The sequence below is a fragment of the Oncorhynchus kisutch genome, linkage group LG26, assembly GCF_002021735.2.
Source record: "Oncorhynchus kisutch isolate 150728-3 linkage group LG26, Okis_V2, whole genome shotgun sequence".
NCBI lineage: Eukaryota > Metazoa > Chordata > Actinopteri > Salmoniformes > Salmonidae > Oncorhynchus > Oncorhynchus kisutch.
The window spans coordinates 1,775,681-1,793,429 of NC_034199.2; the positions used below are offsets into that span (position 1 = coordinate 1,775,681).

A 17,749-nucleotide genomic window follows, 5' to 3' on the forward strand; every position below is an offset into this window, starting at 1 on the left:
ACAAAGATTACAGGTAACTTATTAGATATTTTGTAGTCATGTTGCGCGAGTTGGAACCGGTGTTTTTCTGAATCAAACGCTCCAAATAAATGGACATTTGGATATATAACGACGGAATTAATCGAACAAAAGGACCATTTGTGATGTTTATGGGACATATTGGAGTGCCAACAGAAGAAACTCATGAAAGGTTAGGCATGAACGTTATTTCTGAGTTTTGTGGGATGAAATATGATTGTCTGTGTTTCTTTGATGGGGTGCTGTCCTCAGATAATCGCATGGATTGCTTTCGCAGTAAAGCCTTTTGTCACAAACGTCATCAGGGAAATGCCCGGACCAAGGTGCAGCGTGGTAAGCGTACATTTCTTTTTATTATGATTGTCGCCAACAAAACAAGAAACAACAAAACAAACGTGAAGCTTACTAGGGCTATACAGGCCACTAACAAAGACAACTACCCACAACTAAGGTGGAAAAATAGGTTGCCTAAGTATGATTCACAATCAGAGACAATGATAGACAGCTGTCCCTGATTGAGAACCATACCCGGCCAAAACATAGAAATAAAGCAACTAGAATGCCCACCCTAGTCACACCCTGGCCTAACCAAAATAGAGAATAAAAGCCTCTCTATGGCTTTGGTGCCTGGATTGGTGCCTGGATTGACAAGAAGTAAAGCTTTAATTTGGTGTATTGCACTTGTGATTATATGAAAGTTAAATATTTCTAATAATTTAATTTGAAGTTGGCGCTCTGCCATTTCACCGGATGTTCTCAAATCGATCCCGTTGACGGGATTTGATCCCTAAGAAGTTTTTAAGGTTATACTGAATTTTAACCCAGCATGTGTCCCGGCTCACCTCTTACATTATATAATGGTCCCGCCTAACCTTGTGATTGAGGTAGGGCAGAGGTGGTGATTGACAGGTCAAAGGACCCGTGAGAGGTCAGAGGTGTGTCATGTAACTAGATACTTGGCACAATCTGAGGGGGGGGGGGTGGAGCACTCCCCCACTGCAGCAGATTAGCATCAGAAAACAAAGCAATATCTACTTTATGTACTATGCAGCCATGGTGTAATCTGAGATAAAAGGAACCATTGCCATTCTCAGTGCCAAGTTCCTAAACAACTCCTAACAGGGGGTTACCATTGTTATGTGTGTACAGTACACCATTTAATCCACACATGTGCCTGTCATTTCGTATGGTATCTTTCAACATCCTATTGTAAACTTTACCAGGGGAGAGGCTCTGTGTATTAAAGTACCCCAGGAGAAAGTGCTAAATCATGTGCAGTAAACACAGGCAGCTGCTTGAGGCTAATGCCACAGATACAGACCCAGTAGAGACTGGGGCTGGTCCTGTACGAGTAGAGCAGTGTTTTGTTACTGTAGGTTCATCATTTTGCCATAGGTTTTCATGGGAACAATATGACCACACTGACTGTACGGTAAGTGTGTGTGGAACCGTCACTGGGAATATGCTCTGTGTGTTGACAAGCATTAATTCAAATCTTGTTGAGAAATTGCCTAATTTTGGATAACTTCAAAGTGTACTTTAACTGAATTCACGTGTTTACTGTATTCAATGTTAGTGCCTAATTTACCCTTGTGAAATAATTGATGTATCAATAATAATTGATTAATGTTAGCTTTTCCAGATGTTCATAGCACTTTCATACTGTAAAGGATAAACTCACCCTATCCGCTGTCTACTTTCTAAAAGTGAAGGCTACATCGTTTCTGCAACCAACTGTTCTCTTATTTCAGATAACCTTCATGTTGGTCACTCCCACATGTACAGCATGTCTGATACCCAGTAGCATTTACACATGACTAACTAATGTCCAGAAATCTACAGTAGTAAAGTCAAGTAAAATGCTACTAAAATCAGTAATGATTTAAAATGTTGTGTCACACACAGAATCCGCCTTGACGGATAGTCCAACAAAGCAATATTTTGAACACAAATACGGTAACAGAGTCTCTGATCATTACTTGATAGTGTGCTGACACACAAACTCTATTAAGCTGTCTTCAAATATGCAAAATGATATGATTTTACAATGATTACATATTCACATCCCCAGCTGGCTGACTCTGCACGTCTCCATTTGTCATCGAATATTGTGTCCAATTATATGATTAGCTTTGAACACTCCAGCACTTTGAGAGCTCTTGTGTGTTCCGCCGTGCCGCGCGATTCACAAACAAAGTCATTACAACATGTATTCACACATATCAAATAACAAAACAGATGGCCACTGCGCCCGGCGCCTGATTTGTTTTCCACACGAGCGGCGGGAAAAAAATGGTATTTTCACAGAGCTTCGTTTAATGCTGACTGTTTTTCTACTCCTGGAGCCGAGCATCTGGCTGTCGCACTCTTAGATCAGCTCGAAGTGAAAGACAATTTTGTTTTCATTAATTTCTCGACAACAAAAGCACTTGTTGTGAAGATTCGGAATTACTGAGAGGGAAGCTTCCGGATAATTCATCACAGGAGCCTCGACAGAAAGCGTAATTGTTTTAAATGTAATTTTGCTGTTTGGTGAGGCGAGGGGTTGGGGAGTTTCTCTTTGATGTGGAACATGTAGGACAGACAGACGACCCTCTGGTACTTCACATTCACCTTTGACCTCTAGTCAAGCTTTAGTACCTTTAGTACTTCATCAGTGGTAGTCCAAACCAAATAATTTATAAAGCACTTCTGCCGTATCTGATCTATAAGAAGATACTGATCTCTGACCTGGGTTCAAATAGTATTTATTTTCTTGAAATACTTTGAGTGTTTGATTGAGCCTGTCTGGAGTGCCAGATGGGTGGGGTTTGCACTTCAGGACTATCCCAGTTAGCAAAACTGTTTGAAAAGTCGTAATTTCAGCCAGTTTTGCAGTTTAAATGATATATTTTCAACCAGTTTTGCTCACTGGGATTCCATTGGTTCCATTTTTCCCCCACTTTATTTATTCAGGTAAGTCAATTAAGAACAAATTCGTATTTACAATGACGACATGTCATTGCGCCAGGCAAGTTCAATCAACCACAGATAATGGTCTACATTTTACAATTGCAGCACAACCCGGGCACTAAAAATCTGTAACATTTTAATTTGACAGGATGCGACTGTCATTCAAAAACTAATTTGGATAGCTTGCGGATATCACATGTAACACTTATTTTGCACTGTTTACATAATATCTACATAACTAATCTCCACCTTCTCCTGGACATTGTTATAAGGGAAGTTTGGAGACATCACACATGAGGACACAGTATGTAACTAATATAACTGTTTAGCCCAAACTGTGCCTGTTTTCTAAGAGTAAAATTTTACGTTTTTAACCTCTTCAGTGAGTCATCCTAAAGGATGCTTCCCAGATCTCACAATGCCTGGATAGGTGTTTAACATACCAGCCAACCACATCATATGATCAAGCAATCTGATGCCCAACTGCATATAGTTGACCTAAAACACCACCAAAGGCTGTATTAGTGTGGCCTATAAACATATCATAGTGTGGTGAACTACAGTACCCAAAATTCGCTGTGTAATATATCTGGATTAAGGTGGCAATATGTAACTCAACCAAATTGACATAGAAATGTGAGTTATTGATCTGCCATTCTCATTGAAAGTGTTTCGATGCTTCCCGTTCCTACATTTTGTTTTTGCGTCTTTTGCTTTCGGTTTTGAAGACCAGCTTCTAACAGCTGAAAATACAATACTTTTCGCTATTGAAAAGATATTTCACAGTGGTTTAGATGGTGCAATTATTCTCTATACTATACATTGCCTGAAACTAGGCAGACTATTACTATTTTAGCAACTGGGAAATGGCGGAGCGATTTCTAAGTATTGCACCTTTTAAGACAGATTCAGCGATAAGTAGCGGAGTGACTTCCTACACAAAGAGTATGAAGCAAGAGGCTATTAGCATTGATTGTCACGTAGCTATCATGTTGAATGACAGAACAAACTCCAGTTCTAATGAGATGATGCTTCACAGTATCCGTGACTGGGGATTAAAACAGCCCCTTGCTAAGTCAAATGAGGTTTGTGGATATTCAGGTCTGCCATGTAATTTAGAGGCTGAAAGAGACCTGTGTGTACTCATATAGGCTACTACAGGGCCCAGGATAATCACCAGGATGAATGATATTCCGTCATACAGTGACTAACATTACATTCATGACATGAGCTGTTAACCCTCAAGTTACCGACTTAGGTCGTTTCAACCATAGACCCTGCCACGGCCATTGTCTTGATTACAACCATGTTAATGCTACCTGTAAGCCATTGGCCACTGACTCTCAGGGTCAATACGTGACTTGAATATGATCAATTAAAAAGCAAGTACATTTCTAATTTGGTTAAACTATCCCTTTAAATGACATTCAACAACATGGACATTTTAATGTTTACTGCAACATTGCTATGGGTCTAGGAGTTGGGCATAGTATAATAAACCCACATGGAAAAGCCATTCCATCTACCCTTAATGTGGTGCAGTATACAGTATAATAGAAATGTGAAATAAAAACAAATGTGATTTATTTTCTTATCTGCATCATATACAGCATGTATCTTTGTTCATGACATCTCTGAATGTTTTGTACAATGTCCCCCTACACTATTCTTATGTTTCATTATTTTCATCACTGTAGGCTACCCTGTATTTTGTAATGGTCTATCTTTGGTTCTATTTCCCAGTGAGCCATATTTGGCATGGGATGTCACAATGATGTAATTTTATGGTTTAAATTGTTTTTTTTCTGGTTAAAATAACCAACTTACTGTACAACCTATGTATTTTCCTTGCTACATTAAGATGCCTGGTAAAGTAATATATTGATTAACTTCCACTATTCCGTATCTCAAATTAATTTAAAACATTTGTCTGGTCATTGAAGAAAAACGTGTCTGGTCATGTGGAAATGCAAAAAAGAATCTGCTTGAAACTAGATTTTGCAATCGGTATAAAATCTGACCATGACATCATATTTTCAACCAAAACGTTGCGTAAAACCTCCCGACATGCTTGGACTACTCCACACAAATTAATTGAGCTGTAGCCAGATCAATGTTAAGACATACTGTACTACATGTGTGTTGAAATAATGGCCTTTTTGGTATGAAATATTAAGCATTGTAGATTAAAAAAGATTGAACAAGTTAGATCATTTCAGTCTTTGAACAGGATTGCCATCTATTTCTATTGAAATTACTTACATTTTCCTTGTGCTGGACATGTGGCTCTATTGTCATTTTCTGTGGTACATTTACACTGCCACTATCTGGTCGTGCTATGAAACAGCAGCTCAAAAGAAGAGAATACTTGTAATTTCCTGTATTATAGCGCCCCCCCATTTTGTTTAGCATTTTTAAATGGTTACTTTGAGGAGATTAAGATAATGTTTTGTCATGACAGAAGATACTATGAACAATGTACTGTAGCTATGATACAACACCACAACTGAAAGCCTAAGAACACAGACCCTCTAACCTTTTACTGACTTCCACCACTGTTTCCTGTTCGAGATATAACACCGCTCAGAGATGACAAACGATTTATGCTGACTTTGCTGTTAAGCCTTTACGAAGCTATACTATGCGACCAATGGTATGTGGACACCTGCTCGTAGAACATCTCATTCCAAAATCATGGGCATTAATATGATATAACAGCCCCCACTCTTCTGAGAGGGCTTTCCACTAGATGTTGGTACTTCGCTTCCATTCAGCCACGAGAGCATGAGTGAGGTCGGGCACTAATGTTGGGCGATTAGGCCTGGCTCTCAGTCGGCGTTCCAATTCATCCCAATAGTGTTTGATGGGGTTGACGTCAGGACTGTGCAGGCCAGTAAAATGATTTCACACCAACCTCAACAAACTATTTCTGTATGGACCTCGCTTTATTCACGGGGGTGCTGAAACAGGAAAGGGCTTTCCCCAAACTGTTTCCACTAAGTTGGAAGCACAGAATTGTCTACAATGTCATTGTATGCTGTAGCTTTAAAATGTCCCTTCTCTGAAACTAAGGAGGCCTAGCCCGAACCATGAACACACCGCCAGACCATTATTCCTCCTCCACCAAACTTTACAGTTGGCACGACGCATTTGGGCAGGTAGCGTTCACCTGGCATCCGCCAAACCCAGATTCGTCCATCGGACTGCGTGATGGTAAAGCGTGATCCATCATTCCAGAGAACGCATTTCCACTGCTCCAGTCCAATGGCGGTGCGAATAACACAACTCTAGCCGACGCTTGGCATTGCAGATGGTGATTTTAGGCTTGTGTGTGGCTGCTCGGCCATGAAAACCAATTTCATGAAGCTCCCGAAGAACAGTTATTGTGCTGAAGTTGCTTGCAGAGGCAGTTTGGAACTTGTTAGTGAGTGTTGCAACCCAGGACAGATAATTTTTTACATGTAACGCACTTTAGCACTCGGTGGTCCTCTTCTGTGAGCTCGTGTGGCCTACCACTTTGCAGCTCAGCCGTTGTTGCTCCTAAACATTTCCAATTCAAAATAACAGCACTTACAGTTGACCGGGGCAGCTCTAGCAAGGCAGAGATGTTACGAACTGACTTGTTGGAAAGGTGGCATCCTATGACCGTGCCACATTGAAAGTCACTGAGCTCTTCAGTAAGGCCATTCTACTGCCAATGTTTTCCTATGGAGATTGCATGGCTGTGTGCTTGATTTTATAGACCTGTCAGCAACGAGTGTGGCTTAAATTGCCCAATCCATTAATTTGAAGGGGTATCCACATATGTTTGTATTATATAGTGTATAATACACACATACTCTTACTGTCCTTTTCCAGTGATCAAATTCAGTAGTTCCGCACATGTTAGATTTGAAATGGAGATGGTTAGGATAACCAGATTGACATCTCCCTGTCTCATGTGATGTGTACCAAGGTTATTATAGTTTTGTGTTACTGTATTTGATTTTTTAAGATTGAAGATTTTTATTTGAATTTCAGTTTAGTTTGTTAGTTTTCAGATATGATTTACTAGTTATTTAGATTCAGTTTTTGTTTTGGTGTTGAGGACAGAAAGTTGCCTTTGTGTGGTAGGCTAGGAGACGTTAGTGTTTTCTGGGATGTAACTTCTTGCCACTGTGGAGCACTAATGCATAAGGTGATGGGTCAGGTCACAGGTTAGGTTGAAAGGTAGACTCAGCCAGATGACGTAGATGCAGGAAGTAAACACTAGTAGTGGGTCAATTTCTGCAACAACCAGGAGCGTTGAAGCACGAGGCTAAACTTCTCAACTGTTTTGGTCCCATAGCTATCACATTGTAGCAGCGTGAAGTGCACCCGTGTACACTCATAGATACTGTGTGGCTGTCTGAGGACAAAGTATCAAGATCATCTTAATGGGCGCGTTCATCTGCTCAGATGTTCCTGACGTGTGCCAGATCTTACAATGCCCGGACAGTCATTTTACGTATCAGCTAACCACATCATGGTGGTGTTCCTCTGCTCAGACGATGCATGCGTCAACCAATGGTTGTGTGCCATGTCATCAACTGTGCAGTAAGGTACCAGACTGCTATACCATATGATGTGGCTAGCCGATAATTAAAACACCTATCCAGGTGTTGTAAGATCTGGAAAGCATAAGCAACATCTGAGTAGAGTAACACTACCGACATGTTATTGCAACCATTGGATGACTTATGCAACGTATGAGCAGAGAAATGCGACCAATATCTGTGGTGCTACACATGGCAACGTCATCTCGCTGAGTATACCTTTAAATACAAGTCAATGTCAATGTGACCAGCCAGATTCAGAAGCTTGAAAACCACATATGAAATAAAAGTTTGAAAACCCTATTAGCTTTTTTCCCAAAATGTAGAAAAACATTATACTGTACATAAACTGATCATAATTCCCAGTATAGTTTTACTTTTTCAAACAGGTTTGTTAATTATTTTATTTCACTTTAATAAATATTTTTTCATTATTCGTTTTTAGTTTATTTTCAGTTTTAGTTTACTCTAATAACCTTGATGTATACATTTGCTGTATAGTAGTCTCAGGGTAATTAAATTAGTCTTGACTATTCCGAGATGTTTATGGTAAAACAATGCTCCCGTACAGTGAGTGTGGATTCAAATCTGTTTTTTTAATGAGTTGAACATGAAGCCCACAGCGAACACACACACACAAGGATTTAATGAAATGTTATAAGTAAATCTATGGCCTACTTCTTAGAAGAAAGCACAAAACATGCAGGATTCTTGTGTTTCTCACATACACTGTATATGTGACAACATGTAAGTAAAACAATTATGGTTCTTATATTATGCCTTTGTATTAATGTGGACTATTTCTTAGAAGACATGTTTCAGGTGTACCCATATACGAATCATTATATTATTCATACAGATCCTTTTGATCCATATGGGTCAATTTAGTTAGGTTTGACACACCATGCCAAGTGTGTGTAAGTCATTTGGATGCTCTCACTTTCCATTTTGGGAAGAGTAGTCCTTGGCAGGTGAGTTTATGTATCTGGCCTGTACCCAGTCTTTCGCCATGACCCTTAACCCCTCTTCCAACCCACCATGACCCTTAACCCCCCTTCCACTGCTATCACTTTCCATTTTGGGAAGAGTAGTCCTTTGCAGGTGAGTTTATGTATCTGGCCTGTACCCAGTCTTCGGCCATGACCCTTAACCCCCCTTCCAACCCATCATTTCAAATGTAAATCGAGATGAAGTTACTGAATCACCAGTCTGAACACACCTGTATACTTTACTCAGTGTTAGAACACTCTGCCAGCAGTGGAGGCTCCTCAGAGGAGGAAGGGAAGGACCATCCTCCTCAACAAATTTCATGAAAATAAAAACAAGGGAAACATTAAAAAGTTATCCTTTTTAGATAAAACTATACAAAATATATTCACGTCACCAAATAATTTATGAAAACACTGTTAGCGGTTATGATATGACATTTTGGCTCGGGAAGGTTTTTTCGCCTGGTCACAGACAGCTGATGCAAAGGTCTACAGTAGCCTCAACAGCACTCTCTGGGGTAGCACCATGGTGTAGCCAGAGGACAGCTAGTTTCCGTCCTCCTCTGGGTACATTGACTTCAATACAAAGCCTAGGAGGCTCATGGTTCTCACCCCCTTCCATAGACCTACACAGTAATTTTGAACTTCCGGAGGACTGCCTCCAACCTATCAGAGCTCTTGCAGCATGAACTGACATGTTGTTCACCTAATCAAAGGATCAGTGAATGAATCTAGTACTAAAATAATTAGCTACAGCTAGCAGTGCATACTATGTGGTGAGTAGTTGACTCAAAGAGAAAGAAAGACAATAGTTTAACAATTTTGAACACATTAATTTCTTTAAAAATAAAGGAGAAGCAAGTTTGCTGACTTTACACCATACTGCATGATTGTAGAGGGTTTACTAACATGTTGATTGTAGTAGCTATGTTTACTATGACGTGAGCTAATATGGTGACAACGATGTAGCTGTGTGTAGCGGTTATGATATGACATTTTGGCTTGGGAAGGTTTTTTCGCCTGGTCACAGACAGCTGATGTGTTGTGTTGTGCTCATGCTGTTTGTATGTGGCTGCTGTGAAGTGAACTGTGTTTGCGTGTGATCAGGGGTATATTCCTTCTGCCAATTCTGTTGAAAAACATTTCTTAAACAGAAGCAAATGGAACGAAATGGGGAAAAACATACCTGCAACTTTTGTTTGCAACTGTTGGATTAATGATGACACCATAGATCAGCTAGATGTGGGCAAGAGTGTGCAAGACGGTATTGAATGTGTCACTGTCTGCCACCTTGATAACTCAAATCTTTCTCTCGACCTGTGGTTGTAAACTTAATTCATGGGCTAGGCTGTACCAACTTCATGATAGGGAAATGTGAGTATCATGTAGTAGCCAAAACCTATCGATGTTACATTGAGCTGGGGGAATGGAATATGAATGACAATCATCCAATAAGCTGTAATAGAAATAAGGCCATGCTCATAAAAAAATGTATTGTCCTCCCTCATAATAAATGTCACCGACCGCCACTGTCTGCCAGGTATGCATCTGTTAAGTCCCTGGGTCACCTTCTTTTGCACAGTTGAGTTTGGTTTCCGCCTTTAGATCATGGCGCTGGTCAAGTTACTGAGCGACCTCACACTCCCTGTGTGTGTGCGTCTGCTCTTCCTCCGTACGCTACGCAGGTAGTTCCTGTACAGAATCACACTGATCACTCTATCTTGGAACTGCTTGGAGACAATGTAGTAAAGAATAATGTCCAGAACTGTACTCAGGTTCATCAGGAATGTTGTAAAGGCCCCCCACGTGCTGTAGTTCGAACCATCACCACCGTCCAGCAACAGAACCACCAAACAAACGTGGAAGGGCACGAAACACACCAGCACCTGGACGATGAGCGTGATGATGATCCTGATGGACTTCTGCTTGACCTTGGGCTTGAGCTTGGAAGTCCGTCCGTGGACGAGATTATCCACGATGACCACATAGCAACCAATCATGATACAGGTTGGCACCAGGAAGAAGAATGCCAGGCGTGTGAAGTGGACGGGGTTGTCCGTTCGCAGGTGGATGATGTCACGCATCTTGATGCAGGTGGTGAAGTTGGAGGAGCGATCCGGGTCGTGGTCTGGGAAGAGCAAGGGGACAGTGCTACCCAGGGTCATGATCCACACCCCGATGCATGCTACCAGGGCTTTGGGGATGTTCTTGAGCTCCTTGCTGTGTTTGGGCTGGATGATGGCCACGTAGCGGTCAGTGCTGATCAGGGCGAAGAGCCACAGGGCCATGCAGGGGTAGAAGACAGTCAGAGCCGCGCTGACCCGACAGAAGATGTCTCCAAACGGCCAGTAGTCCTGGCCATAGTAAACCATCCGGAAGGGGAGAAGGATGATAAAGACGAGATCCACTATGGCCACGTTGATCATGTAGACCGAGACGGAGTTCCTCCTCTTGGTGGTCAAGGCAAATACCCATAATGCGGTGACGTTGACCACTATGCCAATGGTGAAGATGACACAGTAGAAGACCAGGCCTGCGATGCGGTATTCTGTAGGGACCTGTTCCACTGAGCGGGCTGCGCTGTACTCCATGGTTATATTAGATGTGTTCAGGTCCACTACTGTAGATAAGTTCTGATCCACTCCCATGATGCATCTAACTACCCTGTGAAATGGTACTGCTGAAAAAGAGCACATGATAAGTAAATAGATGAACATTAACACATACAGATTTTGTAGTTTTATTTAACAACTAGGACCCCAATAGAAGACTCTGTAACTCTGGGTACAGAGTAACTCTGGTATGCATGTGCCATGCTCTGTGGCATAATCCACTAGACCAAATAAGTCACATGATCAAATAAATGTGGCAATAATCGTAGGATATGTCTGCTGACAATTTTTTTATTTTTTATTTTATTTTATTTTTTATTATTTTTTATTATTATTATTATGTTTTCTTCTTGGGCCTCTATAACTATATCTATTTTTATTTTTGTTGTTGTTGTGTGATTTGGATTGATCCCCTCTACCACACGGAACCCCACTAATCTACTGATGGAGCGCAGGAGGTGGCTAACAACAGACCTCCATCCTATGCTAGCTTGCTACCGATGCCCTGGCTAGCTGTCTAAATCACCAACCAACCTCTCCACTCACCGGACCCTTTTGATCACTCGACTAAGCATGCCTCTCCTTAATGTCAATATGTCTTGTCCATTTCTGTTCTGGTTAGTGTTTATTGGCTTATTTCACTGTAGAGCCTCTAGTCCTGCTCACTATACCTTATCCAACCTATTAGTTCCACCACCCACACATGCAATGACATCTCCTGGTTTCAACGATGTTTCTAGAGACAATATCTCTCTCTTCATCACTCAATACCTAGGTTTACCTCCACTGTATTCACATCCTACCATACATTTGTCTGTACATTATACCTTGATGCTATTTTATCGCCCCCAGAAACCTCCTTTTACTCTATGTTCCAGACGTTCTAGACGACCAATTCTCATAGCTTTTAGCCGTACCCTTATTCTACTCCTCCTATGTTCCTCTGGCGATGTAGAGGTGAATCCAGGCCCTGCAGTGCCTAGCTCCACTCCTATTCCCCAGGCGCTCTCTTTTGACGACTTCTGTAACCGTAATAGCCTTGGTTTCATGCATGTTAACATTAGAAGCCTCCTCCCTAAGTTTGTTCTATTCACTGCTTTAGCACACTCTGCCAACCCGGATGTTCTAGCTGTGTCTGAATCCTGGCTTAGGAAGACCACCAAAAACTCAGACATTTTAATTCCAAACTACAACATTTTCAGACAAGATAGAACTGCCAAAGGGGGCGGTGTTGCAATCTACTGCAAAGATAGCCTGCAGAGTTCTGTCCTACTATCCAGGTCTGTACCCAAACAATTTGAACTTCTACTTTTAAAAATCCACCTCTCTAAAAACAAGTCTCTCACCGTTGCCGCCTGCTATAGACCACCCTCTGCCCCCAGCTGTGCTCTGGACACCATATGTGAACTGATTGCCCCCCATCTATCTTCAGAGTTCGTGCTGCTAGGCGACCTAAACTGGAACATGCTTAACACCCCAGCCATCCTACAATCTAAACTAGATGCCCTCAATCTCACACAAATAATCAATGAACCTACCAGGTACCTCCCCAAAACCTTAAACACGGGCACCCTCATAGATATCATCCTAACCAACTTCCCCTCTAAATACACCTCTGCTGTCTACAACCAAGATCTCAGCGATCACTGCCTCATTGCCTGCATCCGTAATGGGTCAGCGGTCAAACGACCTCCACTCATCACTGTAAAACGCTCCCTGAAACACTTCTGCGAGCAGGCCTTTCTAATCGACCTGGCCGGGGTATCCTGGAAGGATATTGATCTCATCCCGTCAGTAGAGGATGCCTGGATATTTTTTTTAAATGCCTTCCTAACCATCTTAAATAAACATGCCCCATTTAAGAAATTTAGAACCAGGAACAGATATAGCCCTTGGTTCTCCCCAGACCTGACTGCCCTTAACCAACACAAAAACATCCTATGGCGTTCTGCATTAGCATCGAACAGCCCCCGTGATATGCAGCTGTTCAGGGAAGCTAGAAATCATTATACACAGGCAGTTAGAAAAGCCAAGGCTAGCTTTTTCAAGCAGAAATTTGCTTCCTGCAACACTAACTCAAAAAAGTTCTGGGACACTGTAAAGTCCATGGAGAATAAGAACACCTCCTCCCAGCTGCCCACTGCACTGAAGATAGGAAACACTGTCACCACTGATAAATCCACCATAATTGAGAATTTCAATAAGCATTTTTCTACGGCTGGCCATGCTTTCCACCTGGCTACTCCTACCCCGGACAACAGCACTGCACCCCCAACAGCAACTCGCCCAAGCCTTCCCCATTTCTCCTTCTCCCAAATCCATTCAGCTGATGTTCTGAAAGAGCTGCAAAATCTGGACCCCTACAAATCAGCCGGGCTAGACAATCTGGACCCTTTCTTTCTAAAATTATCTGCCGAAATTGTTGCCACCCCTATTACTAGCCTGTTCAACCTCTCTTTCGTGTCGTCTGAGATTCCCAAAGATTGGAAAGCAGCTGCGGTCATCCCCCTCTTCAAAGGGGGGGACACTCTTGACCCAAACTGCTACAGACCTATATCTATTTCTAAGGTCTTCGAAAGCCAAGTCAACAAACAGATTACCGACCATTTCGAATCTCACCATACCTTCTCTGCTATGCAATCTGGTTTCAGAGCTGGTCATGGGTGCACCTCAGCCACGCTCAAGGTCCTAAACGATATCTTAACCGCCATCGATAAGAAACATTACTGTGCAGCCGTATTCATTGATCTGGCCAAGGCTTTCGACTCTGTCAATCACCATATCCTCATCGGCAGACTCGACAGCCTTGGTTTCTCAAATGATTGCCTCGCCTGGTTCACCAACTACTTCTCTGATAGAATTCAGTGTGTCAAATCGGAGGGTCTGCTGTCCGGACCTCTGGCAGTCTCTATGGGGGTGCCACAGGGTTCAATTCTTGGACCGACTCTCTTCTCTGTATACATCAATGAGGTCGCTCTTGCTGCTGGTGAGTCCCTGATCCACCTCTACGCAGACGACACCATTCTGTATACTTCCGGCCCTTCTTTGGACACTGTGTTAACAACCCTCCAGGCAAGCTTCAATGCCATACAACTCTCCTTCCGTGGCCTCCAATTGCTCTTAAATACAAGTAAAACTAAATGCATGCTCTTCAACCGATCGCTACCTGCACCTACCCGCCTGTCCAACATCACTACTCTGGACGGCTCTGACTTAGAATACGTGGACAACTACAAATACTTAGGTGTCTGGTTAGATTGTAAACTCTCCTTCCAGACCCATATCAAACATCTCCAATCCAAAGTTAAATCTAGAATTGGCTTCCTATTTCGCAACAAAGCATCCTTCACTCATGCTGCCAAACATACCCTTGTAAAACTGACCATCCTACCAATCCTCGACTTTGGCGATGTCATTTACAAAATAGCCTCCAATACCCTACTCAACAAATTGGATGCAGTCTATCACAGTGCAATCCGTTTTATCACCAAAGCCCCATATACTACCCACCATTGCGACCTGTACGCTCTTGTTGGCTGGCCCTCGCTTCATACTCGTCGCCAAACCCACTGGCTCCATGTCATCTACAAGACCCTGCTAGGTAAAGTCCCCCCTTATCTCAGCTCGCTGGTCACCATAGCATCTCCCACCTGTAGCACACGCTCCAGCAGGTATATCTCTCTAGTCACCCCCAAAACCAATTCTTTCTTTGGCCGCCTCTCCTTCCAGTTCTCTGCTGCCAATGACTGGAACGAACTACAAAAATCTCTGAAACTGGAAACACTTATCTCCCTCACTAGCTTTAAGCACCAACTGTCAGAGCAGCTCACAGATTACTGCACCTGTACATAGCCCACCTATAATTTAGCCCAAACAACTACCTCTTTCCCAACTGTATTTAATTTTAATTTATTTATTTATTTTGCTCCTTTGCACCCCATTATTTTTTATTTCTACTTTGCACATTCTTCCATTGCAAAACTACCATTCCAGTATTTTACTTGCTATATTGTATTTACTTTGCCATCATGGCCTTTTTTTGCCTTTACCTCCCTTCTCACCTCATTTGCTCACATTGTATATAGACTTGTTTATACTGCATTATTGACTGTATGTTTGTTTTTACTCCATGTGTAACTCTGTGTCGTTTTATCTGTCGAACTGCTTTGCTTTATCTTGGCCAGGTCGCAATTGTAAATGAGAACTTGTTCTCAACTTGCCTACCTGGTTAAATAAAGGTAAAATAAAAAAAATAAAAAAAATATTGTCTGCAGAAAAATAACACATGAAATATCATGAAATTGGTTTATTTGGGAAAGTATCTTATAAGGATGTATTTAATGTGATTAGTTGTTCATTTATATTTGTCGTTTTAATATGGTAAAACCATTCCATTTTTCTTCTTCAAAAGAGCATTGAATAGGCCTGGTCAAACCATAGTGTTAAAGCAGGTGAGCTGGTTGTCATCAGGGCCAGAGTACTGCATTTGGGGCCTCGGGGTACCAGTTGAAACCAGTTGAAATCGTCAATCCTGTTACAGCCAACTCTGTCACTTTTATAGTCACTTTTCTTAATTTAACCTCTTGAGATGGGAAGACCTTTTGTTATGAAGTTGAACATGTGCTCTTTATGGTAAAATGTAAAAATTTGTTGAAATAAATAGTGTTTTTTTTTCTTCAAAATTGCACTACCATAAAAGGCACTCAATTTGTAGAATGGCCCAGCTGTGCACCTGCAGTATCAATAGTAGATGAACAGGAAGGTGACAATTTTAGTGTACAATTGTCTTACTGTAATCATGTGTATGTCTTACAGTTACAGACACAGAGCATAGAGACAGACATCCATGTGACATTGAGCCCTGTTTCCCTTTTTACAAGCTTACGAGAGAAAGGATTTGAAGGGTTTTGGGTCTTGAATCAGAGCAGAAAAGGAGAAGAGAGTACAAGAGATAAAGAAGTGAAAGTACAGTAGTTGATGGGAGTCTTTTGGTTACCTTGACTGGAAAACCCTTCGTGACCATTTACTGTAAATGGGTTAGGAACCCTCTCTCACTTGAAGAGATTATCCAGGACTTTCATATATATTTTTGCCAGTAGTTCTGAAAGGAGATAGATTATGCATGTATAAACTACACATAGAAACATCCAGCCCAAAGTGGAAGGTTTTAGAAAATACTTAGGCCTAGATTCAATCAGATCAAGCGTTAACCGGCAATAGTAGACACCCACATAGCAGATGTTTTGGCATGTCGGTGGTGGAACTGCCTTGAAGCCGTCAATTTGGTGAGTAGCTGCTCTTGCGCTTTGTTACGAAGCCACACCGGACCCACTTTCTTTAGAAGTTCAGAGCAAGAACGTGTAGGCTATATAGAAATAATTAGACCCACATTGAAAAATAATTCAACAAAATAATGAGGATTTCTATCATCCCAATCAATGTGTAGATTACATCTCACATTCCATTGTTCAAACTTGTAAACATAGGATTTCTGTTAATGTGACTCTGCTTTAGGTATACTGCATGGAGCCACTTGTGGATTTGACAGCTCTAACACAGTTCTGCTAAAACAACTACTATGCAGATGTTGGCTAAAGTGAATCTGATTTGAATAGAGCCCTAATTATTTGCCAAATTCCAGAGCATCTCTTTAACTTCCCTTGAGTTTGAAGATATATCTGTAAATTGAGCTGGTGTCGAGAATGAATAGCTTAGTAGAACAAAATAACAAAAGTCTGATTATTACGACAATAATCATATCATATTATAGCATGTTATATTATTCAACTGTAATTATACTTTTATGTATCAAGATTTCACTCAGTGTGGTTTAATCTGAGACAACAGACAAAATCGAGAAACAGATGCTTCTCCCTATAATTGTATGTGTGTTTGATCAACCAATACTTTGTTTATCTATTTAAAACATACCCAAAAAGTACCATTTAATCTTAAAACTAAATGTAGTACATTTCTTCAGATGAGATTAGCTAGATCTAAATAGCGATGGAAGCTCAGTAAAAGTGCAGCTACTTACCTCATTTATTTGCATCATGTCCTCTCTCTCTCTCAGCATTCTACCAAAGAGGCCTCACAAGCACTTCAAGACACTTGTGAAACGATGAGGCATGCAGCCATATCTCTCTCTCTCTCTTTCTTTCTCTTGGAGTGTTGAGTTCAACACACAAAGGGGGAAGTGAAAACAGTGCTATTTCAGAAGTACCGTTTTATTGGTTGCTACAGTGCAACAGTGTAAAACCCCCTTCACTTCCTGTGTTGTATTGTTTTCACTGTTGATATACACTCTTAGAAAAAAGTGTTCCAAAAGGTTTTTTTTTCGGCCGCCCCCATAGAGCACCCTTTGAAGAACCCTTTTTGGTTCTAGGTGGAACCATTTTTGGTTCCAGGTAGAAATATTTTGTGGAAAGGGTTTAACATGGAACTCAAAAGGGTTCTCCTATGGGAGCAGCTGAAGAACTGTTTTAGGCTCTAGATAGCATCTTTTTTTAAATGAGTTTAGTAGATAGCTATGGAAGAAACACTAGAAAGTGATATGCACTTCCCAAACTTTAGTTAACCGGTGCTGGACAAAAAGTATACTTAG

The 17,749-nt window shown here is 41.4% G+C and overlaps 1 protein-coding gene across 5 annotated transcripts; it reads right to left on the bottom strand.

Annotated features, from left to right (window-relative positions):
- Nucleotides 1-8,119: 8,119 nt before the first annotated feature.
- On the bottom strand, nucleotides 8,120-17,343 carry gpr18 (G protein-coupled receptor 18). Of its 5 annotated transcripts, none has more exons than XM_031805909.1 (4): nucleotides 17,183-17,334; nucleotides 16,377-16,510; nucleotides 16,142-16,246; nucleotides 8,120-11,210 (listed from the first exon to the last, which is right to left on the bottom strand). In XM_031805909.1, exon 4 carries the CDS (start codon nucleotides 11,179-11,181, stop codon nucleotides 10,135-10,137), a length of 1,047 nt encoding a protein of 348 aa, XP_031661769.1. In that variant the 5' UTR covers nucleotides 11,182-11,210; nucleotides 16,142-16,246; nucleotides 16,377-16,510; nucleotides 17,183-17,334; the 3' UTR covers nucleotides 8,120-10,134. The 5 variants fall into 5 exon arrangements, with proteins under 5 accessions (XP_031661769.1, XP_020317048.1, XP_020317046.1 ...); XM_020461459.2 differs by having other exon boundaries at nucleotides 8,120-11,213; XM_020461457.2 differs by lacking the exon at nucleotides 16,377-16,510 and having other exon boundaries at nucleotides 8,120-11,213; nucleotides 17,183-17,343.
- Between the last annotated feature and the right edge of the window lie 406 nt (nucleotides 17,344-17,749).

What these genes read in the sequence shown, in the direction of transcription:
- gpr18 (XM_020461457.2), bottom strand. Translation starts at nt 11,181, where the DNA reads ATGGGAGTGGATCAGAACTTATCTACAGTAGTGGACCTGAACACATCT.